General features: G+C 30.1%; 3 protein-coding genes across 3 annotated transcripts; 2 read left to right on the forward strand and 1 right to left on the reverse strand.

The window, feature by feature from the left end:
• Nucleotides 1-2999: 2999 nt before the first annotated feature.
• Nucleotides 3000-6445, forward strand: LOC113874845 (galactinol--sucrose galactosyltransferase-like). The gene is made up of 4 exons (XM_027513059.1): nucleotides 3000-4211; nucleotides 5127-5304; nucleotides 5407-5774; nucleotides 5882-6445. Exons 1-4 carry the CDS (start codon nucleotides 3000-3002, stop codon nucleotides 6443-6445), a joined length of 2322 nt encoding a protein of 773 aa, XP_027368860.1.
• A 13394-nt stretch (nucleotides 6446-19839) lies between these two features.
• On the forward strand, nucleotides 19840-26458 carry LOC113874846 (tryptophan aminotransferase-related protein 2-like). Its single transcript, XM_027513060.1, has 6 exons — nucleotides 19840-20516; nucleotides 20613-20891; nucleotides 24114-24417; nucleotides 25208-25488; nucleotides 25875-26176; nucleotides 26271-26458. The coding sequence occupies exons 2-6, from the start codon at nucleotides 20641-20643 to the stop codon at nucleotides 26456-26458; spliced, it is 1326 nt and encodes a 441-aa protein (XP_027368861.1). The 5' UTR covers nucleotides 19840-20516; nucleotides 20613-20640.
• Nucleotides 26459-27226: 768 nt separating this feature from the next.
• LOC113874847 (oleosin 18.2 kDa-like) lies at nucleotides 27227-27991 on the reverse strand. Its single transcript, XM_027513061.1, has one exon. It carries the CDS (start codon nucleotides 27989-27991, stop codon nucleotides 27227-27229), a length of 765 nt encoding a protein of 254 aa, XP_027368862.1.

Raw genomic sequence — 27991 nt, forward strand, 5'->3', positions numbered from 1 at the left:
ATAATTATATGCACTTATAGATGATAGGTGCAAATTTTATAAATATATATTTAATAATAAATAAATAGTATAAACATGTTTTAATAATTTATAAATTTAAAAATGAATTATCATTTTTTATCATTATAATAAATTTAATATTAATAGTTATTTCTTATAAATAAATAAAAAATAATCTACTTAATTTTTATTATACTCTTTATTTGTTAATATTTAATATCTACAAATTTACTTTAAAAATAAATATTGAATACATATTCTACTTAATATCTTTTTTTAATACTAAATTTATCAATTTATATATTAAATTTTGTATATTATATTAACAATTGTTTATTTTTAATTTTAAATAAATTAAATAATCATAGACATATAATTTTATTATTGACAAGACTTTCCTCATTTATTGTTTTTTCATTAAGAAATATTGATTACTAAAGGTACAGCTGTAAAGAAATTTATTTGTTTACTAATTTTATAAAATAATTATAATAAGTAAAGTTGCTAAATTATGGAAAATGAAAATAATATTTATAATACAATTTTCAACGTTTCTAAAACACACATATAAAGAATTAATAATTAATAAATGTTATAATATTTTAAAATATTATTATATTGAATTTTTTATATTTTTTAATTTTAAACAAAAATTTATATGCAATTTTTATTATGCACATTTAAACACACATTTAAAATCATTTTAATATAGCAAATAGAAATAAAATATTAAAATATATTTTAAAGTACATTAAAAATTATGAAAAGATGTGCATTTATAATATTTTAATTTTTTTATCTATTTTCTTGTTAGCATTTATCATATACTATTTAAAAAATTAAAAATAATATTTTAACAATTTTATAAAAATATTTCATAATTTTACATATAATTTATTGTTGAAAGAAAAATAATATTTAGCTTGGAACTTGTTCAGCAGAACTCTTACGTAATTTGTGAGGTGGCAAGCAAGCATGCTTTCGGTTTTACGCTTTCTTGTCTTTATGACACGTAACCCGTCACCGCACAGCTATATCGCTTATGTTTATCCTTTTTCTTTGTTTTATCCGTTACCTCATCAGTAAAATTTATTTCAAGTTCCAACACTATTCACTCATCTTATTCAACTTTCATCTTTGGATTTTTTTTTTTTTTGGTTTTTAGATCGTATATTTTAACAAAAATATAAATATTAGATATTATTTCATTAAATATTTTATTTATTGAATAATTTCTGTTATTTTAATAAGAAAATAAATATTAGATATTATTTCATTAAAAATTTTAATTATTTAACCAACTCATGTTCAATTGAGGAAAATATTTTATAATTATTAAAATGAAGTAACAACAAATTATTTCCTTTAACTATAAAAGATATTTATGAAATATACCTATATATAATAAAAATAAATTAAATATAAATTTAATTATATTTAATAACACGCGATGTTAATGTTTTGAGGTTTGGATATGTTAAATTAAATCCTTAACCTGTTCCTGAAGGTTCTGTCTCCCTTTTGGGATCACGGCCTCTTAAAATATCTGGAAGACAAACTTCAAAAACAATACAAGAAGATGAAACAGTCAATCGATATAACAACTCCCCAGTTAGACTTTTGCACCTTTTTGCAAATTTGTGATAGATCAGACTGTTCCTTTTTTCTCAGTTGTTTACACTATAAAGCTTCATAAGTTTCATGGTTCATGTATGTGAAATGAAAATAATCAAGTCACGTTAAGACACATTATTAATTAGCAATATTTAAACATTAATACTCAGATAATTATTTCTCATGTATGAAATCACATCAATTATATGAACAATATATTTTAGACCAAACCTGTACTGTAGCCTAATCTTTGCGAGCAGGGGTGCTACGGATAGCTAGCTATACCAAATATCAACTTAGACAGAGTCCATCTAATTTGAACCTAACTCAACCCTGTATAATCCCAATCGGGAACAAAACAGGAATGTAATTACATGATCAGGAACCCAAAAAATAGATGATTATAGGATCAAATAGCTAAGAATAACATAATAAAATTCGGCAAGTAATTAAATCAATCTCGTTATACAATCACCTTCAAACCTTTCTAAACGTTTACCTTGCCATTAATGTCCCCTTTTTTTTTTTTATAAAAATAATGAAGTCTACATCTTCAATTTTCATCGATTGGTTTAGGTAAAATCTGATCTGGCTTGCCCATTATAAGAAAAACTAGTGAGAATAATACCCTCATACTAATCAAATAATAGTTTACATACTAAAAATATGAGAATTTGTTTAAATTACTTCATAAAGTAAATTTTTTTTATCTTATTTAGATTGATAAGTTTTTGTTTATAAAAAGCATATATAATTTTAATTTCATTAACTGAAGTAAGATTATTGAATTATTTAAGCAGGAGTAAATAAACCCGTGGCTAGTTAAGAATTTTCTTGTATGGGTATTGAGAATAAAGATGCATGCATATTCATTGGTCCGGACAAGAGATTGAGGATTCAAAGGCCCGAGTTTTCTTGAGTTTCTAGGAGACTCTTGCAGGAAGTGTGATGTGAAGAATGGAAAGCAGTCACAAACGATACAGCTTATCGCAAAACGAGTTGAATGGGATTTCATTTATTAGAATGTAAGAGTCACTGAATCATTTAAATCTAGAAATAACGTTAGTTATAAGTTTTCAATTATACTTTCGTGTCATCCATTAACGATCTCGAAATGGTAATAAATTATTCTATTATTGAAACCTAAACTTTAAAAAAAAACGAAACAGATAGAATCACTGTCACTTAAATTAAACTACTGTATGTGCACGATCCTTTTAATATTAGGATAGTCCAGCTAAGAAGGGCATTAGATGCCCCTTCCACCAGCGCATTCACCTTTATATATTATCAACTCACTTTTCTTTTCATTGCCGAAACTTGAAACCTCCCTCTCTTAATTGTTCTCTATAGGAACACTCTCTCTACTGAATTGAAGACTCGCCATGGCGCCAAGGCTAACCACCCTTGAAGAAAAAGCGCTTCTCCAAGCTGATTCACATTTTTCCATAAAACTCGAAGCCTCAACTTTCTTTGCCAATGACCATCCAATCCTCACTGAAGTCCCACCAAACATAACAACCGCCACTCCACCGCCCCACGATTCTTCAACCACCACCGTGGGTTGCTTCGTGGGGTTCAACGCGGACACGGCACGAAGCCGCCACGTGGTTCCAATCGGGAAGCTGAGGGGAATAAAATTCACGAGCATATTCCGTTTCAAACTATGGTGGAGCACTCATTGGTCAGGAACCAATGGGCGTGACGTGGAACACGAAACCCAAATGATGATTCTAGAGAACGATATAGACAAGGGACGCCCCTATGTCCTCCTCTTGCCACTCCTGGAAGGACCCTTCAGAGCCTCTCTCCAAGCAGGACTCCATGATGACGTGGACATTTGCATGGAGAGCGGGTCCACACGTGTCACCGAGTCCACCTTCAGAAGCTCCTTGTACATTCACGTGCACCATGATCCCTTTAGTTTAATGAACGAAGCAATGAAAGTGATGCGAGTCCATCTTGGATCGTTCAAGCTTCTAGAAGAAAAAACCCCACCGGGTATTGTGGACAAGTTGGGGTGGTGCACTTGGGATGCGTTTTACCTCAAGGTGCACCCTCAAGGAGTGTGGGAAGGTGTGAAGGGCCTTGTGCAAGGTGGATGCCCTCCGGGTTTTGTAATCATCGATGATGGTTGGCAAACTTTTTGTCGTGATGATGAACCCGTTACGGACCAAGGAAGCTTGAATTGTTCCATTCCTGGGGAGCAAATGCTAAATAGGCTTATAAAATTTGAAGAAAATTGTAAGTTTAGGGAGTATCGGTCTCGTAGGGTGCCCTATGATGGAGGGATGGGTGCCTTTGTGAGGGACCTTAAAGAGGAGTTTAAGGCCTTGGAGTATGTGTATGTGTGGCATGCGCTTTGTGGGTATTGGGGTGGGCTTAGGCCCAACGTTGTAGGGATGCCTGAGTCGAAGGTGGTTGCTACTAAGTTGTCTGAAGGGGTTGAGATGACTATGAGGGATTTGGCGGTGGTGAAGATAGTGGAGAATGGGGTCGGGTTGGTGGCACCGCAAGAGGCGCACTTGTTGTATGAGGGTCTCCATTCTCATCTCGAATCTGTGGGAATTGACGGTGTCAAGATTGATGTCACACATGTGAGTCTTTCTCCAAATCCATTTCCTGTTTTATTATTGTTTGCCTACATTCTGTTGTTGCAACTTGCAAAGTTCTTGCCATTCAATTCGTACCATACTTCATCGGTTCAAAGCTAAAACATAAACAAATAAATTTATTATTTTTACTTGATGATTAATATGATTATTTCAAATAAATTGTAAGAACATATTATAACTATTTTTAAATATATCAAGCTAACATTGCAAAATTAATTACAGCCTTGTGGTACATAATTTGATCCATATGTAACAGATCCATATGTTACATATGAATAAAATTATGTTAGCTTTTTCCTTCTGCACATCCGAAAATGATACACACCTATGAGAAATGCTAATGATATTATCTTTAATATCATCATTTAAATACACTTTTTATTATCAATTAAAATTATTAAGATTAAAAAAAGGGTGTTATTAATCGGTAACTCGAAAGCATGTATTAAGAAATTTAAAGTAAAATATTTTTATTATAAGTTATATTAAAATGCATTGAGAAAAAAAAAACACCGAAAGTAGAAACATTAATAATAATAATAATAACAACATTTACTCTTGATTTCTTGGACTTTGATTAGCATTTGACTTTTAAAAAAAAAAGTCCCTAACTCTAATTCATGCTCATAAATTGTGATTTGAAATAAATTTTAACTAATATTTAAAAATTATAAAAAACAATATGATCATCCTCATGGTAGAGCTACATTTATGAAAGTTGTAAAAATTTTCTACTTCTCATTCCTTAGCGAGTATTTTAAGACATTGGTTATCATTTTCTTTAGTTTAATTAGTCTTCGAAAATTAATGGAGAAATTAAGATTGGAGTCCATAATGGTAGGAGTAAAAAATAGCAATGAATTCAGAGTGCAATTAGAATTTTCGCTTAAATGGCAGGTTCTAGAGATGCTATCGGAGGACTACGGTGGTCGTGTTGAACTCGCCAAAGCATATCACAAAGCACTCACTGCTTCCGTGAGGAAGCATTTCAAAGGCAATGGTGTCATTGCTAGCATGCAGCAGTGCAATGACTTCATGTTCCTTGGTACAGAAACCATATCCCTTGGACGCGTTGGTACGTACGTTATGAAACTTAAATCACACACACTATTGTAATCAAAATCAATGTTACTTTATAGTATAGATATTTATTCCTTGTAATACATTCATTATGCAGGTGATGATTTTTGGTGTACGGATCCTGCTGGAGATCCAAACGGTACGTATTGGCTACAAGGATGTCACATGGTGCACTGTGCTTACAACAGTTTGTGGATGGGAAATTTTATACACCCAGATTGGGACATGTTCCAATCAGATCATGCTTGTGCTGAATTCCATGCTGCTTCTCGTGCCATCTCTGGTGGACCAGTTTATGTAAGCGATTCTGTTGGAAACCACAACTTCAAGTTGCTTAAGAAGCTTGTTCTACCTGATGGCTCCATTTTGCGTTGTCAACATTATGCACTTCCCACCCGAGACTGCTTATTCGTTGACCCTTTACATGACGGCAAAACAATGCTGAAAATTTGGAACCTTAATAAAGTAAGACTCAGACATTGACATAATTAACATGTGTTCCTTTTCATGCTATTGTGTATCAGTTTCCACAAGAATGTGTGTGCCATTACTCTTTCTTTTTGTGTTTACAGTATTCCGGGGTTTTGGGTCTGTTCAATTGCCAAGGAGGAGGGTGGTGCCCTATTACCAGGAGAAACAAGAGTGCCTCTGACTATTCACACTCTGTGACTTGCTCTGCAAGTCCTAAAGACATTGAATGGAGCAAAGGGAACCACCCAATCTGCATCAAAGGGGTAGAAGTATTTGCTGTGTACATGTTTAAGGATGATAAGTTGAAGCTGATGAAGTATGCAGAGAGTGTTGAGGTTTCACTTGAGCCTTTTAGTTTTGAGCTTTTGACAGTTTCTCCCGTGGTTGTCTTACCCACAAAATCAATCCAATTTGCTCCAATTGGGTTGGTAAATATGCTTAACTCTGGGGGCTCAATTCTGTCGACAGAATTTGATAAACAGGAAATTTTGACAAGGATTGAGGTAAGAGGGCATGGGGAAATGAGGGTATTTGCATCAGAGAAGCCGGTAAGTTGTAAGATTGATGGAGAACCTGTGGAATTTTATTATGTTGATAGCATGGTGAGGCTCCAAGTGTCATGGCCTGGCTCTTCAAGATTGTCTGTGGTCGAGTATTTGTTCTGAACCATGATTCATGTTTACATAAATTGAGTGCATTAAGGTAATCGACATTCAATAATAGTGCTAAACTTGGTGATTCTGGCTGGTGATATATGTAAATCCCTGAACAACTAAAAATAGGAGTTCGTATAAATAATTATGGCCTTTCCTTGTCCTGCACATATGAGATTAATTAGCTGATTAATGTGATTTGGGGTTCCTTTGGGTTGGGTTACCACAATACTTAGTCATTCTGCATGATGGTCAAGAGAATGAATCCTTGTAGATTGGAATTCCTCTCCGGCCTATGATGTATAGCTGATGCCATTTTCAAGAAAATTGACAAGGTGAAAAATGTGGCTAGGGAGAAGAAAATCGAGAATTCAGTTTTTCATGTTAATGTATTACGTGCCATCTATTTTTCATTGGTCTGGCATGGTCTCACCACCTGCAATTTTAAGGGGTTTCTATCCACAAATAATCTGCCCAGGTTATTTTTGGATTTATAAAAAATGATGGATGGAATGAAGATAGGTGACGCTAATTGCCATTATTTATATTGTTTAAAATTGTATGAAATGAAATTACTAGATGTATTTTTTTTTTCTTTTCGAAAACTTGAAGGTATGAAATGAAATAAAGTGAATTTACCTTTTTTTTTTATTGAAAATTTTATCATTTCATCAACTTATAAAAAAAAAACGCAACTTTATTTTAATGTGAATATTCAAGTAAGGATGCAATATATGTATATATTTTTTATCTTGTTTTAGTTCATTCAATCTGTGATATAATTTCAAAGTTTTCCATGCAGCATTTAGAAACATACATTCTCGAGATCTGTTAAAGATGTAACATGAACTGTTTAAAACTTTCGAAACTGCATCAACTTTTGATTCCCAGGTAATTGCTGCTTTTGGTCTCCTGTTCGAAAGCTGAACGAGAATGAGCATTCAATAGAACTTTAGGACGTGGTCTTATTTATTAACTGATAAATAATGTGATTTTCTTAAAAATCTGAGATAGTGAGAAAATTTGGTTTGTTATGATAATCATATTATATAATATATAAACTCTCAGGACGTGTTTGTTTTTATACGATATTTTGGTCTTGTGATATTTATTTTGACATCTGATATGTGATGGGATAAGAAGAAAGAGAGTAAAAATGGGGTAAAATATGTAGAGATACAGGATGTAAATATCAATGAGGATTGTTTATGGTTATATTGTTTTTGAAGATAAAAAATATGAGCTGGTTCTAATTTAGAATTGGTCATTATTAAAGCTGGTGGCCAAGTAAATGAGACATGACTGTACAGTACTATCGTGAGCTAATCACATGGAAATGTTAATTTATTGGTTTTTGGTTGCAATCATAGGGTGTTAAGACCTGTTTGGCAGTGGGGATCGTTATCTTAACATTGGAGTGCCCATAAAGACAATTATAACGTTCTCAAGGTTATAGCCCATGTTTAGTTCAGTGAATAGTGAATAGTCACGCTAACAATAATTTTAAAAAATTGCAGATATTTTTACTGTTAAGCGTTTGAATTATTATTAGTTTGTTGGGAGATAATTGCTATTAAACTCAATCAGCACTTGTATCAGTGGATGCAAAATAGACATGTCCTCACAGATTGCAGTGTTGTGCTGAACACATGAAAGGCAACCAGTGGACCGACCTTGCTGCCCACAACGTTTAAGTGGGCACAAACAAAACACAAGCTTTGGTTCCTTTTAATGTTGAAGAGGAAGTATCATGTGTTGCTTCCTTATTCCTGGAAAAAAGTTGGCCTGTAGTGGATGGCATTCATCAAAATTTGGGAAGTGGCAAAAAAACAATGACCAAACTTTGTTCCTTTCAAGCATCCTTTGTGCTGTTCTGGAAATCTATGGTCTATTCTTGCCACTTTGACTCCAGAAAGTACTTGGATCTTGATCACTGCTTTACACTTAGTAGAAATTGACTGTAACATGTCATTTTGATATATTGATATCATGGGCCCCCATAAATTAGGCACTCGAAGTTAAGTCGTCTTTACTCTTCACAATTTACCTAGTCGCCTGTGTAAGCCAGAGGGGCTGACCGGCGGTACTGATTATGCTTAAAATATATATTTATATTTCTAATAAAGTTACCACTCATTCATCAGAGATTCAATGTGGTTGTCTTTGTCAATGGCAGCTCAAGGTCATCCCTTGTTAATAGGAGAGGAAACATTAGATTTACGTTGGGACTGGACTATTCATGTATAACATGCCCAAACTTATATATATGTATATAGGTGACACTAAACTTCAGATAAATATGCAGATTTTTGTTCCCCTTATGACTTTGGTATTCATATTCTAAATGCAAACAAAGTGGATCGTGTAGTTTGTTAGTATAATTGATGATCAATATGAAGATTTAGAACATTTCACATTGTTGGAACCGAAAAAACTGATCAACATACGTAGTGCTCAATGGAACATTAGCAATTTCGGATTTTCTTCGTAATGTATTCCTAACAAGTGGCTACAAAAATCTCATGATGCAAAGTCTAACTAATGCACGTTCCACTGAAAAAAAAGAAAACTGTACATCATATTCTAAAGAAAGTAGTTGTGGAAGAAGGAATATTCTTATGATATTTTGAAGTTTCTGAACGCAAAGTTCAGTAAACTAATCATAAAATGAGTACTATGATTCAAGTTCATGAACTCTACGCCACTTTTATGTGTTCTCATTTCCTTTATTAATTAGAAGAGGAGAATGGTTATGCTCATGCCATGTGTACATGGCACGTGAGATTTACCCATTAAACTAATAAAGCACCATTAGTTGATGCTGATCAAAATAAAAAAGGCACCATTAGTTGGCAGGACAATGAGGACATTCCCAACTCAATGAAGCCATGATTGCGTAGTGTCGTTTGTGACCAACACCACATGTCCACCTCTAATTTCCATACTTTCCTCTTTGCATCTCCACATTCTTTCCGGTTTTATATGTTTGTTGGTTGTCATTAGTTTGCCTTTTGTAGAAGATTTTTAATAGACGATTTGTCAACTTATATAATAAATAACGGGACAAGTCACATATATTTTATGTAAGAAATTTAACATAGATTTCACATTTAAAACAAAGAATTTAACTTCGATATCAGTATAAAGATTTTTACATTATTAATCATTATTACAAGACAATATAAAATAGTGTATTTCAATTACATTCTAAAATTACGTAATTTAATTGACTTCATATATACTCGCACTATGGAAAATTATTCAAATGCCCTTTAAAAAACCCCAAATAATAAAGTTTGAGACCCACAATGAAAGAAGTGACATCTCGCCATGTTGGATCCCAACGTGTGATCATGGGATTGAAAACGTATATACTTATAATGAAGGCATGTGCAGCTTGACAGGGACCATGATAATGGTTAAACGAAGAAACACCAAATGAAAGGGGTTGTTATGTTAAAAGTTTAATTTGTTGTCCAAGATGTATAGTGGACCACCAGTTAAGGGTGTAGAAGGAAGACAGTGACCGGGCTTGATTGGAGCAAATTGAGGCTAAAACCAAATGAAATTAACAGGTTTGATTGAAAATAGTGAATGGGTGAGGTTGCAGTATTGATTCGTGGCCATATATAATAAAATTGGTCCCGGCTACTGTGCGCCTGATTCTGCTACTTTCAGAGGGCTGATTTCATGGACCCTAAATCTGGCATAGGTCCAGGCCCTTTGTTCTCTAGGAATGCAGTTGTCTTATCTCTTTCACCATAATTCCTGAGAGCGAAGTGAAGGAAGTGGAATGATGGGTGGATTAATTAGACAGCAAAAGTGTAAACTCTCATTTGATGCCCCAAGATGGACCTCACTGGGCCAACTTCTACAACATGCGTCTAAATTCTTAAATTCTTTTTGGGTGAGTAGTAGTTTGTTTCTACTACACTTTACATACATTTGTTCATTTTAATTTTGTTAACTTGTAGTATTTATTAATGACTCGGTACTTAAGAATTTACTCTATTTTTATGTGAATGTTCTCTTGAGTAGTGAAAAAATTCAAGCAAGTTGTTGGATTTGATAAAGAAACATTTATATGCTCAAGTGATAAAGGGTTCAAGAAAGGTTCTTTATGTAAGCTAAAGATGATTAGCATACCTTAAACATGGATTTCTCATTTACTTATATAGACATTCATCCTTACTTATTTAAGATTGTCATCATTGCTTAACGTGGGTAATTGAATAGAGGTTGCATAGCAATGAGTTTGACATTCGTAGCAGACTTTATATATGCAAATTGTGTGACAAAAACTGTAAGGCCGAGTTCTTCTTGAGTATGTGTAACTTACTTTTTTTTTTACTGCAATATATTACAATGGTGGAGATGTTGACTTTTGACCACAATTGTCTGCACAATTTGAGTAAATTATAAAAAAAAAAAATTTATACTAATTTTTTTTTACAAAGACTTCTCTAAAAATTTATCCAAACTAAATTTATATAAAATATTAACTGCATTTCATTTGACAATATATTTTTAAATGAAAGGTTATCCCTTACTTACTTGAAGAATAGTCTTTAAATTTATATTCAATTAATTACAAAGTTTCATTTTCATCTAATGATTCGAGATTATTTGTTTGAATCACCACAACAGAATGGAGATCTGAGAGCAATTCTGTTTTAAATTAGAGAGCGTTTAGAACTGTTCTAAAATCTTGCGCTATCTGATATGTTATATTTAAGAGAGTGATTAAACAAACGCAAATTTGAAAATTGAAATTAGTTTTTTTTTTTAGTTTTCTGCTGCAAAGTAAAATTAATTTATTATTACGTTTAAATCAAAATTTAAAATTAATTTTTTTGTGAGTTTTCTTTATTTTTATCACAAATTAAATCCTGAGTTTATGCGTTTGGTGTTAATCAATCAGTCTACATCTGCATGAACCAAACAAAAAAAAAAAAAGAACAAATTAGTAGGATAATTTTTAACGTTAATAGAGAGAAAAGTATAGATCTCTTTTATTGATACATTGGAGAGCAGTTAATAATGAGTATTTTTTACTAAAGTCTTTAAAGTATAGAAAAAACATCATTTAGAAAAAAGTATAGATCTGAGAGCAGTTAACAGAGAACTGCTTTATAAATATATAATTACAAAACGATTTTTACTAACCGCTGTCTAAGTTAACGCTTCAAAAACTCATTTTTGAGATAGTGAATGATTGACTCTAATAACTAAATTAGAAGTATTTAAGTCAATATTCAATATAATTACTAGATATTTAGTAAGAGATTCTATATTTAAATTATATGGTATATAATTTTTTTGAATCAACAAGTATGAAATAAAAACGGATTAATTTTAGACTCTGTAAATTTAAAAATATTTCGTAATATGTACCTTTTTTATTATACATAAACTCTAATTTTTAATTTAAAAGTATTATTGAATAATTTATTTTGACAAATAATTTTAAAATATTTACATTCGTATTTGATTCATACAATGTTTATATTAATTTATTGTTCTTAAACGTTTATACTATTATTATAATGTATTAATTAGTTAAACAATATAATTTTTAAGATATTATTCTATAATTATTTTTTTATTCTACAATTATATGAATTTTTTAATTAATGATTTTGAGATGGTATACAGTTCAAATAATCAAAATCATATTATTTTATTACACATTCAAAGTTATAACGTTCGACAATTAAGGTAGATCCATATCTTTGAATCATTATGGTTTTTTAAATTAACTATTATAATTATAATTTAAATATCTCTCCTCAATAATTTTCACTCACTTCTATTATTGATTTAAGAGTGCTTTTATTCTTGTTTGTTTATAAAATTATTGATAAACAATTATTTTATCAGGTTTTTATAAGGAAAATGAATTTAGAAGAATTTATTTTATTTGCTAATAGTAGCTCTTAAAATTTTTTTTTTTATAGATTGATGGACATTATACCTAATTTTCTAAATATATATAAAAAAAACTTATTGTTGGAATAAGTGTAGCAATCAGGCGTAATTTGGAGGAGAGGAACCTTTATCAAAGCTTTTGAAGGTGCTATGTGGTATGATTGAAATTCAAAGACATGCATGGGGGTGTAGATAGCAGACATGAATATGCTACTAAGAATAGCACGTCCATACAAATGCTGCATGCTTCATTGTCTTTATCATTTTTACATGGTCTTGTAGTTTTTAGCACTGTCATGCAAGTAACTACATGCATGTGAAACTTAGGTGTCACATTTGTATAACTTTTTTGACAAATGCAAGACTTAATTAGGATTCTCCCTTTTGTGTAATAATACTCTTTTAAAGGGTTGTAAGAAGAAATCACCATTTTCAAGTCCATTTGTGACAGTTTTACACTGTTATCTCTCTCGTGAAGTTTTCACTATACCTTTCCTGAGAGTTGCCAAGATGTTTGCGAGTGAGGAGCGTTAAGGCCTTGCTTGTGCATTGAGCTTTTCTCTGTAGATAGGGTCTTTTTTCCCTTCTTTTTTTTTTCTATATGGTTATGAATCCTTAGTTAATGATATGTATTTTTTTTTTTTAATCAATATGAGTGCCTAAATTCATAATTAATGCTATAACAAATACTATATAGTTATTATTATTATTGGATTTGTCTTGTTAATTTACTTGACTTGTTGAGATCTAATCAATCTTGACAATCACTAATTGTTTATTGATGATTGTATCATACTTAGTTAATGAACCTAGAAGATAGACTGGAATTACGGTTTAAATGACTAAACTTATCAATGCATTAATTGTCTTACATTAATTATTAAATTAATAAATTTATCGATAAATAATAAGATAAAAACTAAATTTAACTAAATTTTAAAAACTAAAAATATATCTAAGTTTAAAGTTATTGTTCTCATTTAATATAAAACTCAAAAAATATGAAAATAAATTTATTTATTTTTCTACCCTAAGCATAATCTTGGTTATATATGAAAGCATTAAACACGACGGTACTTGGATATTAAAGGGTGTAGGGACGAGATGAATTGACCTCATTTTAAGGTGGATGCAAAATGGGGAAAGTTGGAAAAATACATGGTGAGATGAAATTGCCAAGTCCATTTATAAGAGAGAAAACGTTACAAATCAACCGACATCTTCATTAATCTTAGCAATTGATAAGAGTCAACTTGTTGATCTTATTAAGAGAAATGCTAATAATATACAGTTTTTTAATATATTTTTTATTATTGACTAAAATTTATATATAAAAAATGAATATCAAATTATGAAAAAGTGAAACTTGTATAAATTGTCACAAATTTTAATTATTTGTGTTTAGCAGGTTAGGGTATGTTTGGTCATTATTTGAGAGTTAAATGTTAAGCAAGTGTAATGAATATTTTTTTTATTACTACCTCTGGTCCTATTTATTAGAAATAAGTATAGAATGCATTAAAATTAATAAAAAAAAGTAATTATATATATCATATTTATATTTTATTCTAAAAATATTCATAATATTAATTGATCAAATTAATATGTTATATATTAAATGAACAAATATATTAACTTTTATAAGTAAGGAATAAGTATTTTGTTAATATAAATCTTACAATAAATAAAAATATTAAAAAAACTTACAATTAATGAATTAAAATAAAATCAGAGATAGTATTTTATGAAAGTTTATCCATCTAACTTAACTAAAAGGAAATGATTGATTAACCCCATCAAATCATTTTCTCTGCATGAAAAATTTTAAATATGTTGATTTGCAAAGTCATCATAAAATGAAGTGAGTTGAGCCTTTTAATTGTCGAAGTAAAAATATTTGGCAAATCCATTGATTTGGGATGAATTCATCCATTTTGACATCTTTAAATTCGTTGATCTCATAATATCAATTTAATACATTTAAATTTACCATACTATCAATTAGAAAAGAAAAAGACTTGCTTCATATGATGTATCACATCATTTAATGAGTTCAACACATCTAATAGTCGTTAATATATTAAAATTAATTAAATAAAATGTCAATGCAAGATCTTATAAGAGTATAAAAATAATTTACATTAAAAGTAATTATTTTTTTAGAAATGATGACTAAATACCCATAATTCTTTTGTTTGATGGTAATCTGTTGACAGGGCGTGTGAGGATGAGCTCCCTCTAGAAGCTAGATGGAAAGTGATAAATAATTATTCATCCATTTATTTGCTACAAAATTTGGTCATTTAAGATATATTTTTTATAACCTTTAATCAATAGTGTCACCAATTTTTTTCTAGCAAATGTGATGATTGGGAATGCTACCATCAAAATTGAGTGGCAAGGGTAAATTACTAAGAAAAGGTTAAATTATAAATTTCGGACTATATATGATCTTACATACAATTGCACAACCCCATATGCAAACTCATGTATGATCATGCCCAATTAAGCACGAGCTAGCATTGATAGGTTGCACAACCATGTAACTTAACATGTTCTGTATAACTTACCTGGTATATTTCAATAAAGGAGGCAAGAGAAGTTAACCTAAACACACATCGCTTTTATGTAGTTTTAGGAATTCTTTTACCACTGAAAAATCTTCTTCTTCCTTTCTAGATCTATATATCAAGAGCACGTTTGAGAGTTATTGTTACTCTGTTCCAGAGCCAACAAGGTAAAGGAGGCTATTGGTGACGAATTAACGCCCTTTCCTACATGCAATGTTTTGTGATGATATTTCTTATTTTATATTTATTTAAATTTATCTATATAATTAGCTTTATGTCTTATTAATTTGTTTGTTGTAGGTGTATCATGCTCAATTAACTGACTTAATTATAAGTCAAATTAGATTTGAGAGTATTTGTTGGATTAACTTAGTTATAAGTTTTGAATTAATTATTGAATAAATAAGTTTGTTTAGTCTTAATATTCTTCTTTCTTTTTTATAATTACATTGAAGATGATGAATTTAGCAAAATAGTGTATTAGTATTGTATAATTACTCAAATTTTTTTTAATAAAATGTTGTTGTTTAAAAAAAAGACATTATATAATTACTAGTTGTTAATAATAAAAAAAATAATAAAGTAAACATAAGTCATAAAGAACTTTAGTGAAACTTTAGAAAATACATATAGGTAAAGCGAGACACTCTTAAGTTTTCTATAATTGACTCATTGCTTCTAAAGCTCTGACTTGTTATTTTTTTTTATTTTCTACATTATAATTTTAATATATTGGCTTGTCTAAATAAATAAGGATTCCATTATCTTCATATTTGAGAGCAATTTTCATGGGACGCTACGAGGAATGAATACTTTAAAATTGCTAATGTAATTGTATCCTACTTATATTGAATATTAATCGCGACATGTGAATTATACAAATATCTCGGTACATTAAAGCTTGACATTAGATTTAAATATCTTAATATGCATGTTTTCTTTAGATGAAAAAGAGATTAGTATCAAAACATGAATATAATGTTTCATTTACATTTAATTGTGATTACACTTTTTAAAAAAAAAAAATTAAGAGATTAAAGAACATTAGTAATATGATGATGGTGGAAAATCAATATAAGCGTCAGCTGTATTAAAAAAAGTGAAGAAAAAAATTAAATTAATAAAGTATAAGTAATTTTAAAAAAATGTACTTAATATATATACATATACTTGTACACACTATTATTATTATTATTATTTAAGTATTATGTTTATATGTAGTACTCATATCCGTATCCATACATTAAAGATACAATGACATCTTAGTCTCTAAATATTTATATTTATTTATTATAAATAATTCCATTTGCCCTACAATAGAAAAAGTGAGTCATTTTCAATCCTAACATTAAAAAGAACTTGATCTCAAGCTATATTTTAGCAGTGAGAATCCTCTAAAATATTTTAATGATAACGATGGTTGATCCCAAGTTTCATGAAAAACCAAAGGAGCAAGGCGCCTAATGTTATCTCACGAGTTACCCCACATGTGTGAGCTTCACTTCACTGTTGAGAACTATCCATCCACATTAAATTTAGCCCAAGTCCTAAAAATGACTTTTGCATCGTAATATGCTAATATGGAAGGTCAAATGTAACCCGTAAATAAGAATGGCAACGAACAAAAATTACGTAGCATACTATGGTGTTTATTTTCATATTTGCACTTAAAAAAATTCCTTTTATCATGTATCATCTTCATTAATGAAATATTAATGCTATTATATCATTTTTTGTATTTTTTTCAAACAAATAAAATATTAATTCTATTATAAAATAAATAATATTAACTGAAAATACATTACATGTGATAAGAAAATTACAAAATGGCTCAATTTAAATAATTTTTTCAATAAGAACTTATAAGAGTAAAAAATTAAGTAATAACATGAATCAAACTATTTTTATAAGTTAAAATTAACTTAAAATTTTTTATTATTTAAAATTATTTTTATTAATTTATTTAAATTTTGAAAAAATAAATTATTTTTATTTATAAGATAAATTTTATACTATTTTTTACCTTTTAAAAAAATTTAGTCATAAAGTCACATAAATTGAGCCAAATTTCAAAAGTACAAGTATAAAAAAAAATTACTAAAGCCAAACGGTTTAAATTACACTATAATGCGTCTAAAGTTAAATGTAAGTAACACACCAATATAAATATATATATTACTTAAATAAGAATGAACACTATTTTATTGCTACAATTTTGTAGTATTTATCCATCGTCATAACTAAACTCACCATAGGAATATTTACTTCATTCATTATAAATATTTTTGAAAAAAAATTGATAAATATAGTGCCCGTTACCACTTACCATTACCATCTCTATTCTGAAAGAACTTTAATTTTATATATAGCTATATAACATTATTTTTCTTATTTTAAACATATCATCGAATATAAAACATATTTACTTCATAATATATTTTTTTAATACAATTGTTTAAATTTGAATAACTTATCTTATATAAATTACCAAAATGTTTAGTTGTTAACTCACGCTTGATAATTTAAAGGATGTTAAATATAAGTACGATGATTGGTGTGAAAAATGTTAAAAACATTCTCAATCATTAGATTAAAAAATAACAAATAGAATTAAAATAATTAACAATAACCTTATTCAAAATATAAATATATGCAACATTGAATTTAATATTTTTTATCATTATGATTTTTCACCCTAAACCTAAAGTATAACTACGGTAATTTATAATATTTATCATTATTTCCTCTGTACTCTAAATTTATATATTTTTTAACTTTAGATAAATTATACTATAATTTAAGCTTAAACAATGTTTTAATCTTTTAAAAGAAATATATATATATATATATATATTATTTAATCCTTTTTTTAAATAAGGTCTTTAAAAATTATTTTATATAATTTTTCTATTAATAATTTATTATTTTTCTCAAATATTTACTTATTTAACATCTAACTTAACCTATATAATATAATATAAAATGAATATAGATAATGATGTCACATTTATATTTTTTTCATATATTTTATTCTCAAATTTAAAATTCCAACGTTATAGCCTAAAATTTTATTCAAAATATGAAAGATATAGTGTTATTTATAACATATCTCATTCAGTTGAATCATATGAATTAATTAAGATGTTATTTAAATAAATAACGAAACAAGTTAATAAATTATTAATAAAAATCAAATAATTTTTTTTTTGGTAAAACTATATTAGAAATAAGAAAATAACAAATTTTTAAACGATGAAAACTTTATTTAAAGTTATAATTTATAATATTTGACTTAAATAATTTAGTGTTAAAATTTCATATTGTAATTTTATTTTTTGTATTTATTATATTTTTTTACAATATTTTTTTAATTGATGTTTTTTTTGTTAAATCATAAAAGTATAAAAATATATTTTATTTAATTAACTAAGTTGTAACTGATATATTTAAAAATACCTAACAAGTATACAGATAAAATAAAATAAAGTAATTATTTAACAAATATATAAATTATTATGAATATTTTTAATGATATATAACTATATATCACATGCAAATTTATTCAAAATTTCTACTTTTATTTTATTTTACATTTTAAACATTTTTTTAAACTATGTATCCTCAACTGAAACTATATAAAATTATTATAAACAATTTTATCGATTATTTAACACAGTTACATTCATTAAATAACATGAATATATTTAATTTTTATATTAAAACTAAATTTTTATTTTTAAAAATATAATATAATTTATATTATTTTTTATTTTTAAAAATAAAAATCAATTTTTAATACATAAATCAAGCAGGGCTTTATATCTTTATTTGTGTTTTACTTTATATTTTTAACTTTTTCTGTTATATATATATATATATATGTCATATAAAGTATTGAAAATACGTTAAGAATATTTTATTTTTAAGTGTTTATTTATAAACAACAACAAAAAATAGCTCTTTTTTAAAGTGTTTATTGTAATATTTGTAAATTTTAGAGTAATGTATTTTATATTCTTTATTTATTAATGGTTATAATTTCTTTAAAAAATAAAAGGACATTAACATTTTTTTAAATTAAATTATTAATTTTATTATCTATCAATTTAAAATTAATTGTCAATATTATTTTATGTGTAAGAGTAAATATCAAACCCTTCCAATTACACAGAATATCATAGATTTTATCTTTTTTAAGTGATATTTCAATAATCTTAACTTGACATTACTTAAAATATATATTTTTATGTTATATTTTAAATTTCTTTGAAAAATTTATTTAAATTTATAGAATTCTTATTATTTTAGTTTTTTAATTTTATATTTAAATAATTTTTTTTAAGATATACTATTTTAAATTTCACATCACACGCAAAAATACTATATAACCCAAATATATAATTTTTTGTAAAATTCTTCACTAATTTATTTTCTTATATTTTCCAGGTAAAAAATTGTCTAACATAAATATATTATTTTATTCAACCAAATAAATGACATTTAAAGAAAATTATAGAGTAAAATATACTTTTTATCTCTCAAAATACGTTACATTGTGATTTTATTCTTTATAAAATTACTTCTAAATTTTAACAGTTATTAATTTTATTTTTTAATATTATTATATTAATTTTTGTGTTGCATTTTACTTCTAGATAAATTGACGTTAGGAAGAAGAATAGAAATTAATAGTTTTTGAAAGTATAAGAACTAAAATAATAATAATAATAAATTTATAATGACTAAAATTAAAATACGATATGTTTTAAAGAATAAAAATATGTTTAACTGTTTGTTATTAATTTTAAAAAATGTAAAGAATTTAAAAATGCATTTATTTTCTTCTAATCTTCTTCTCTATTCTCCATGTTCTTTCTACTATATTTCTCTTTCTCGTATGCAAAGAAAGTGTTAATGTCGAAACCTTTTACTCTAGCTTGAATAATATCAAGCATGTATATCTTCCTCCTTTTTCCTGGTGTTATACATAGCTTGACACTACAACACTGTCAAATTTTTTTTCTTCTATCTGTGATACTGGTGCTACACAGTCAATTCAGGATAAGCATGGCTTTACTGTTTTCAAGATCTGCCATCCAAAAGCTCTGAATTTTCTGGTAAAGCTAACTTAGGATTTTTTGATTAGTGTGATAATATGCTTTGAGACTGAACTATCTTCTTCCCTTCATTCTCACTTCACAGCCATATCTCCAATTCCAAAGACCACAACCTCCTCATTTAATTTTTAGAATATTTCTAATATCAAAATACATTCTGAAGTGCCTTTTATTTACTACTTTGCTTTGGTCTTATTATTTATATTATTTTTTCCTTTGTCCATTGTCACTTAAGTCCGTTCAACCCGGGGAGTGGACTCAAATTCAAACGCTCATTCTTTATCTTTGATTCTTGCTCTGTTTTTTAGGCTTTTTATTATTGGAGACTTTCCGTTTCACAATCGTTTCTTCAATTTTTTATCCCGACTATAACCGTTTTATAGCGGGATTTAAGCCCTCACCGACCGAACCTCGAATTTTAACCTCTTTATCAAACACTTGTCACCAAATTTCTTGTATTGTTAAAGGGTAAGTTGTTTCAAAAGCAATATAAATATAGAGCAGACCCCTGTTCAGTTCAAGCTGCTATCTCATAAGTGTTCTGTTTTGGACTTTTGGTTTCAGTTTTCTAGAGCTCTGTGTGTAGTGTTGGATGATGGCAAAGCTTCCAACTATGTTTACCTTAAGGCACTTTCTTGTGCTGTCGTTGGCTCTGAACGTGAGCTTGATTCTGAGAATGGTGTATGAGAGTGAAGAAGGAGACAACAGTAAAGGGATGGAACCTAAGAGGGAAGGGCATGTTGCTCAAAAATCACGTTTATCCATATCCTCTACTTCTTATCTGGTTAATTCTACTCGCGCGGATCATGGTGGAGGAAGGGATAAAGTGATCGACCTGGACCAGTAAGTGCGAACTACTAAGCTATGATTGATTGTTTGTTTTTGTTTCCTTGATCATGTCAAAATGTCTGCATTAAGGTTGCCGTGTTAGCTAATTTAAGTGTTGTTTGGGTGAGCAAGTAATTTTTGAAGATTATTTGCACATCATTCACAACCCTTTGAGTATTCCTTTTGATCTTCTCTTTTCGTTCTTAACTTAGTGACCTGGTTGTCTTTTTTTGGAGGGAGGGGGAGTTAATTTACCGGTAACAAAAGCTTAGAAAACCAAGGTTAAGGTGATGTCACTGATTATTATTATTATTATTATTATTATTTTCTCACCAAAATAATACTGAATGTATAAAAACATTTCTTAATTTTTAAATAAAGTTCTTAGATATTTCTTAAAATAGTTAAAATATGAAGCCTTGTATTTTACGATTAAAATCTTCATGTTCTTGTTTGTGAGAGGGAGTTGCCCCCTGCAACTTTTTCTCACAGGGGTCTATTGCTTACGTCGTTCGCTGTGCTTTGCTTCCTGCTCTAGTTCCTGGGAAAGACAGGGACAAGTCGTATTCTCTAACAGGATTTTCTTTTCAAAATTTGTCAGAGCATATAAAAGAAAGGATATTATTCAGGAAGCCCCTCTATTTAAGTTGTAGTTAAGAACAATGCTCTGTAAAGTATTTTTAAAATGAATAAAAATAAGCATTTACGAATTTTTAGTTTAATTTAAAATATATCACGAATTTAAGTCATCAAATATAAATATATTTTTATTCAATTAAAAATATTTATAATACATTTTTTAATTTAATAGTTTTCCCCTTATCTAATGTGGAGGTATTCTTTAATATTTTTTTAAAAGAAATCGTTTATTTTTCTTGGGAATCCACAATATATATATATATATATATATATATATATATATATATCAAAAGAAAAACTGAATTGATTGGTTGCATTTAATTGTTGATTTAAGAGAGCTTCGGTTTTCAACTTTTTTACATTTTATATAAAAATATTGCTCCTCTTGGGAATGTATGGAGGTTTTGAGGGGAGGGCGTTTAACATTTATAAATGTAAAAACAAAAACTTGAGTTACTTTTAGATGTATATATTATATTAATATGATTTTACAATCCTACATATTGTTGATTACATTCACATATAAAATAGTTCTTTTCATCTCTATAAATAAAATACTACCAACACATTTTTTTAACACCTCTTTTGATTGATGAGTTTTGAAAAAAGAACTTATTTTTGAAAGACAAATAATTTGTTTTGATTTTCTAAAACAGAAATGAATTTATATAAAAAATGTTTAATTTGAATATTTTTCGTGCATATTGGTACTTGGTCAGTTATGCAAATAGACCATAACCAGTGCACACAGTCCGCCATCGAGTTCAATGATGGTTTTTGTCAGCTCTCTGTTCCCGAGTTGGAGGGTCGGGAGATTTGTTGTGGGGAATGAAGGAAGGTGATTGCTGTTCAACGGGGATTGGATAATTAAAAGTGACATTTTGAGTGTTTTCTGAAATAAAAAAATATAAATTTTCTTCATCCTTGACAGAAATATCTTAAAATAAATTAAAAGAATAAAACAAGTTCGAGTAATTATCTATTTTAATACTTTAAAATATAATTATTGATCACTCAATTTTTAATTTTATATAAAAAAGTATTATATTTTTAACATTATAAATGTGTTTATAACAAACAAATACAATTTGAAAATGGTTGAAACAGGGTGGTGTGGATAATGTTTTAGCAGCACTAGACAGCAGAAAGTAGTACACTAGTGCTGTGGCATATAGAGTCTAGCGTAGCACCATGGGCGGTTCTAATTTATATTTGACCAACAACATTATTATTGTGTTGGTTAAGGTAGTCGCATGCCCTATTTTTGTAATTTAATTATGATCGACGTTAGTCGAGGAGCTGAAACTCTTGAGATGGTAGACTGGGGCTTTAGGAATAGGAGTAGCATAACAGTTCTTGGAAGAAGAACTCCCCATTACCAAAGAAGATGGTGGAGCCCATGTGCCTGATGCGCACACAGCATCTCTATGACCTAAAGACTAATATCAAAGTGCGCCTTCGGTTGTGAATTGTGATCAAGAAGAGATCTTTATAACTTTTGGCCGCCCCAATTGTGACTCACCAAATGTTGCTGCTTATTTTTTATGGGGTGTCTTTCATACATCTTATAAATAAAATTTTAATTAATGACTTTTTTTTGTTAATCTCAATTCTTAGGGTATAAGTAATATAACTAGTCAATATTTTCATAATAATTTTTTATTTATGGTTACTTAAATTTACTCTTTAAGACTAGGGTTAACAAAATTCAAAAATAATTTATGATTTTTTATAAATTTAATTATTTGAAATTTTTTTTATTTTTTATTTTGTTAATAAATTCTTTATAAACTAACAATTTGTTAAGTAAACACTTGATTAAACTACTATTTATACACATTCACACACTATCTGTATCTTCTTTTGCTTTTTCGTGTTTCTATATGGGTCGTCTGGATCACCTTCTTCGTGGGCCCTTTGTAATTGGAAGTCCATGTTTAACGTATTTTATCTTTCCTTAGCTTAGCATGGCACTGGCACAGCCCATTGGTCTGATGAAAAATGCAAACGAAATCATCTACCTGTCTTTCTATCGTTCCATGTAATCATTCTTCGGCTGATATAGATGGACCCAACATTTTTCTTACACTACCCATGCTCCATGCAGTCCTTATGGCTGTTTCTTCAACGACTTCATTGCTCCTTCTATCTTTTCTTACCTGCCCCACTGTGCTTTCACTGTTCTTCCAATCTACCCTCCTTATATCATATATACTTTTCCGGGGTAAAGAAAAGATTGTTCTAGGCCATTCATAGCGTCACGTTGTTTCAGATTTCAGATATCAGATCATGCCCTACATCTACATGGGTCGATTATATTATATTATTGGGAACTTTGCAATAAGGAATGGCACATGCAGCATGGTAGATTCAAGATGGAATAAAGAAAAAGCACGTGCAATCATAATCAACTTTACTTTTAATACTAATACAAAATGATAAACAAAATATAATTATGAAAAATGTTAGTACTTCTTTTAATACTTGGGTTTTATATTTTCCCTTCATAGCAATGAATTTTAAATAATCAATGGCATTGATACATTTGTTTAAATAGATTAAATATGTTAATTAATTTTTAATGTTGATGTTATGTAGTGGAGATCCTACAATGTATGAAAGATTTTGGCGACAAATGGGTGACAAGACTACAATCGTAATTCCAGGATGGCAATCCATGAGCTATTTTTCTGATGTGTCAAACATTTGCTGGTTTCTTGAGCCTGAGTTTGCGAAGGAGGTTGTAAGGTTGCACAATGTGGTGGGAAATGCTGTCACAGAAGGTCGCCATATTGTGGTAGGGACAGGTTCCTCTCAGCTAATTCTGGCTGCTCTTTTCGCTCTGTCTTCGCCTGACGCTGCTGAACCAATCAGCGTGGTATCTGCCGTACCCTATTACTCGGTGAGTCATGCATGATCAAAAGTATACTAATTGTATGGTTGTTTAATAGAATTTAATATTTCTATACTCTTCACTTGTTTGATTTTTTAGGGATTCTCTAATGTGCTCACTAACCAAAGTAGTATGTAATAAAAAAAGACATGAGCATTTAATATTTTGAAAGGTTAAAGTGTATATTTCTTTTGTTTAATTGGTTAGTGTGAAGAAGCGTTTGAGAGAATCTAGTATTTGGTCATTTCGAATTGTTTGGTTGTAAAAGAATTATTTCATGTGCTCATTACCGAATCTGCTTCTTCTTTTGGTCCTTCTCGATCGTTGTTTGTCTTCATCAATGTTCTCTCCTTTCTCTCATATGCCTGAACCTGATCACATGAACACTTGTGAACAGTTGCATGTGCTAAGCAGAAAAGGAGTAGAAAATTTATGAGTGGAAAATTTAGATGCATTTAATATTTGAACAACATAAAGAATTTGATATTTCTTTTATTTATAAGTAGGAGAATGGTTGCGATGGTTGGTGATCACCATTTAAAATTATTCTTTGTAGTCGTACGTGGATCTCACTTTGCATGACACTTGAAGAATAATAGATAGTATGAAATACTTTTATGTTTTTAACATATCAATTAAATATTTGCATGTTTAATTTTAGGATAATTATTAGTTAGGAAGACATAAAGAAACTCCTTTGAGAGTCCAAAGTGCGTGTGTTCGATGCTAAAAAATAAAGATGCCTATTTTTGGTTTGATCAGTTCATGGTTTAATGTTGATTTGACGAATTACTTGCAGTCCTACCCAGCATTGGCAAATTACCAAAAGTCTGGCCTATACAAATGGGCTGGGGATGCAGTGAGTTATGACAAAGATGGTCCATACATTGAGCTGGTTACTTCTCCCAATAACCCTGATGGATATACAAGGCGATCAGTGGTCAACCAAAGCCAGGGACTACTGATTCATGACCTTGCCTATTATTGGCCGCAATACACTCCAATATCATTCCCTTCAGATCATGATCTTACTCTTTTCACTGCCTCAAAAAGCACTGGTCATGCGGGAATGCGCATAGGGTAAGCTAATAATAATACGTTATCCCCCTCATTTGGCTTAAGCTTAATAACATGAAACAAAATATGGAAATCCATCTGGCCATGATTAGGATCTGGTGGAAATTAGGGTGAAAATGGTAAGTTCCACTACACCTTAGTACCTTACGATGTAAGATCAAATATGTTTTCACACAATTATATAATCATGTGTGTTATTACATCATTAAAATATTTATGATTTAAAACCTTTTTGACTTGATAATGTTAAAGAGTTAGGTGTTATACTATTTAATGATGATGAAATACAGGATTGAATAATAGAGCAAAACATTTTATCAAAATTAAACTCAAAAATAATATAATAGATCGTATATATTTCTGACAGTTTTCACACATAATTTTTGTAGGTGGGCTCTTGTGAAAGACAAAGAGGTAGCAAAGAAAATGACTAAATTCATAGAGCTAAATACAATTGGTGTCTCAAAGGATTCTCAACTGAGAGCTGCCAAGGTTTTAAAGGCAGTTTCAGATAGCTGCGAAGAAGAAAACTCCCAAGACGTGGAATCATTTTTCAAGTACAGCTACATGCACATGGAGCAAAGGTGGAAGCAACTGAGAGAAGTAGTTGGGGCCAGCGGTTTGTTCAGTTTGCCCCATTTTTCTCCTGCATTCTGCACCTTCTTTGGTAAGGAGATGGAGCCTCAACCAGGTTCGTAAATAACCGATTATCAATTTTGATTGGGGAACTTTTTCATGCTAGATATGATATTTTACCCCTTTCTAATATTATACTCACCTTGCAGCTTTCGTGTGGTTGAAGTGTGAGGGAGATATAGAAGACTGCGAAAGCTTCTTAAGGGGACACAAAATTGTAACAAGAGGAGGGAGAAACTTCGGGGCAAGCCCAAAATTCGTAAGAATTAGCATGCTGGATACAGATGAAACTTATGTACAGTTAATAGATAGACTATCCGCCATACAGCGAAAATAAAAATTTGTCACTCATGTTATTTGTATGTAAAGTAATAATAAAAAGTCATAGTTCAGGTATAAATCATATTTGCGCAGTGAGTAATGGCCGTTACCCAATTTTGCTGATCCATGCATAACAAGATATTCTACGTAACAAAAGGGTCTTGAATTGTAGACACAGGGATGCTGAACGAATCGAAAACCATCGTAACAACATATAGCGATTATTGGCCCGATAAGAAGCCTACGCAAATTTCCAGACCTTGAACGCATATTCTTGTGTCACGCTATGGCTTTGAAACCAACAATGGGTGATACATTTGATTTGTTGAATTGGTTATATATTCATCTGTAATAAATTGGTCTATGTTATAAAGTTATCGTATAAAATATTAAAATGTGCAAGCTCTAGCTAAAATTGAAATTGCAGTGTAATAGACCTTATAAAATACATTTACTTTAATTAAGAGTTTATGAATTCGTGAGATCTTAAGCCACCAAAATAAATTTAATATAGGCATTTTTATACTGGTGATTTGCGTCCACAAAGAGAAATTCGTCAACATAAAGTAATAATTGGAAAGCATTGAATTGGGGCCTAATCAAGCACGTGGCTCGGAAATTTATTTGCAGAAGCATACTACAAACAGGTTTTACCACTAAACACTTCACACATCACAATGAAATGAAAAGGTACTGAAGAACCCTCTCACTAGGAGGAACGAGCCGTGAGAGTCTCTTCACGGCTATATTTGATGGTCATAACAACCATAAAATCCAACCAAATTCATGACGATTTTTGGTTTTCTTTGGGGTCTTCCTTTGTTCCACCGGATTTTTGGGCCCTCTTGCCCGTTTCCTGATCTTTTGGTGCACTTTCTTTTTGGGCCTCCTCCTGGCCCGTTTCCTGGTCCTTTCGTGCACTTTCTTTTTGGGCCCCCTTGCCCGTTTCCTGATCCTTTGGTGCACTTTCTTTTTGGGCCTCCTGGCTCGTTTCCTGGTCCTTTCGTGGAGTTTCTTTTTGGGCCATTTCCTGGTCCTTTTCTGAACTTTCTTTTTGGGCTTGCTTATCAGATTCCTGGGCCTTGCGTTCAGCTTCTTTTTGGGTCTGCTGGCCCGTTTCCTGGGTATTTCGTACTACACTACCTCCGGCTTCCTCAGTTTTCTGGGGCACGGTATCCGGCGCAGGAGACTTTGCATGTTGCCGCTGTGCCGGCGAGCGTGAGCGGCGGAGACAGGTGGCTAGCCAAGCAAAGGAAGAGAGTGAGGTGACGCCGAAGGCTCCAGATGTGAGAAAGCCGGCGATTGCCAAACCAATGACTAAGACGGCGGGGACCAAGACAGGGCTGAAGATGACAAACAGTGGGGTGGCGACGGTGAGGCCAATGACGGTGACGGTGAGGATGAGGCAGGCGAAGACGAGAAGAGTGGCACCAAAAGGCACGAGGGTGGCGAGCGCTAGAACCTGTGAAGTGGAAGAACTTGCTTTGGTGGTTTGGGATTGTGTGCGTGTTTGTGTTTGGTAGTAGCCATGTTGCTGGGGCTCAGCCAT

This window comes from Abrus precatorius, unplaced genomic scaffold (assembly GCF_003935025.1).
Source record: "Abrus precatorius isolate BTA unplaced genomic scaffold, Abrus_2018 Scaffold8, whole genome shotgun sequence".
Lineage (NCBI taxonomy): Eukaryota > Viridiplantae > Streptophyta > Magnoliopsida > Fabales > Fabaceae > Abrus > Abrus precatorius.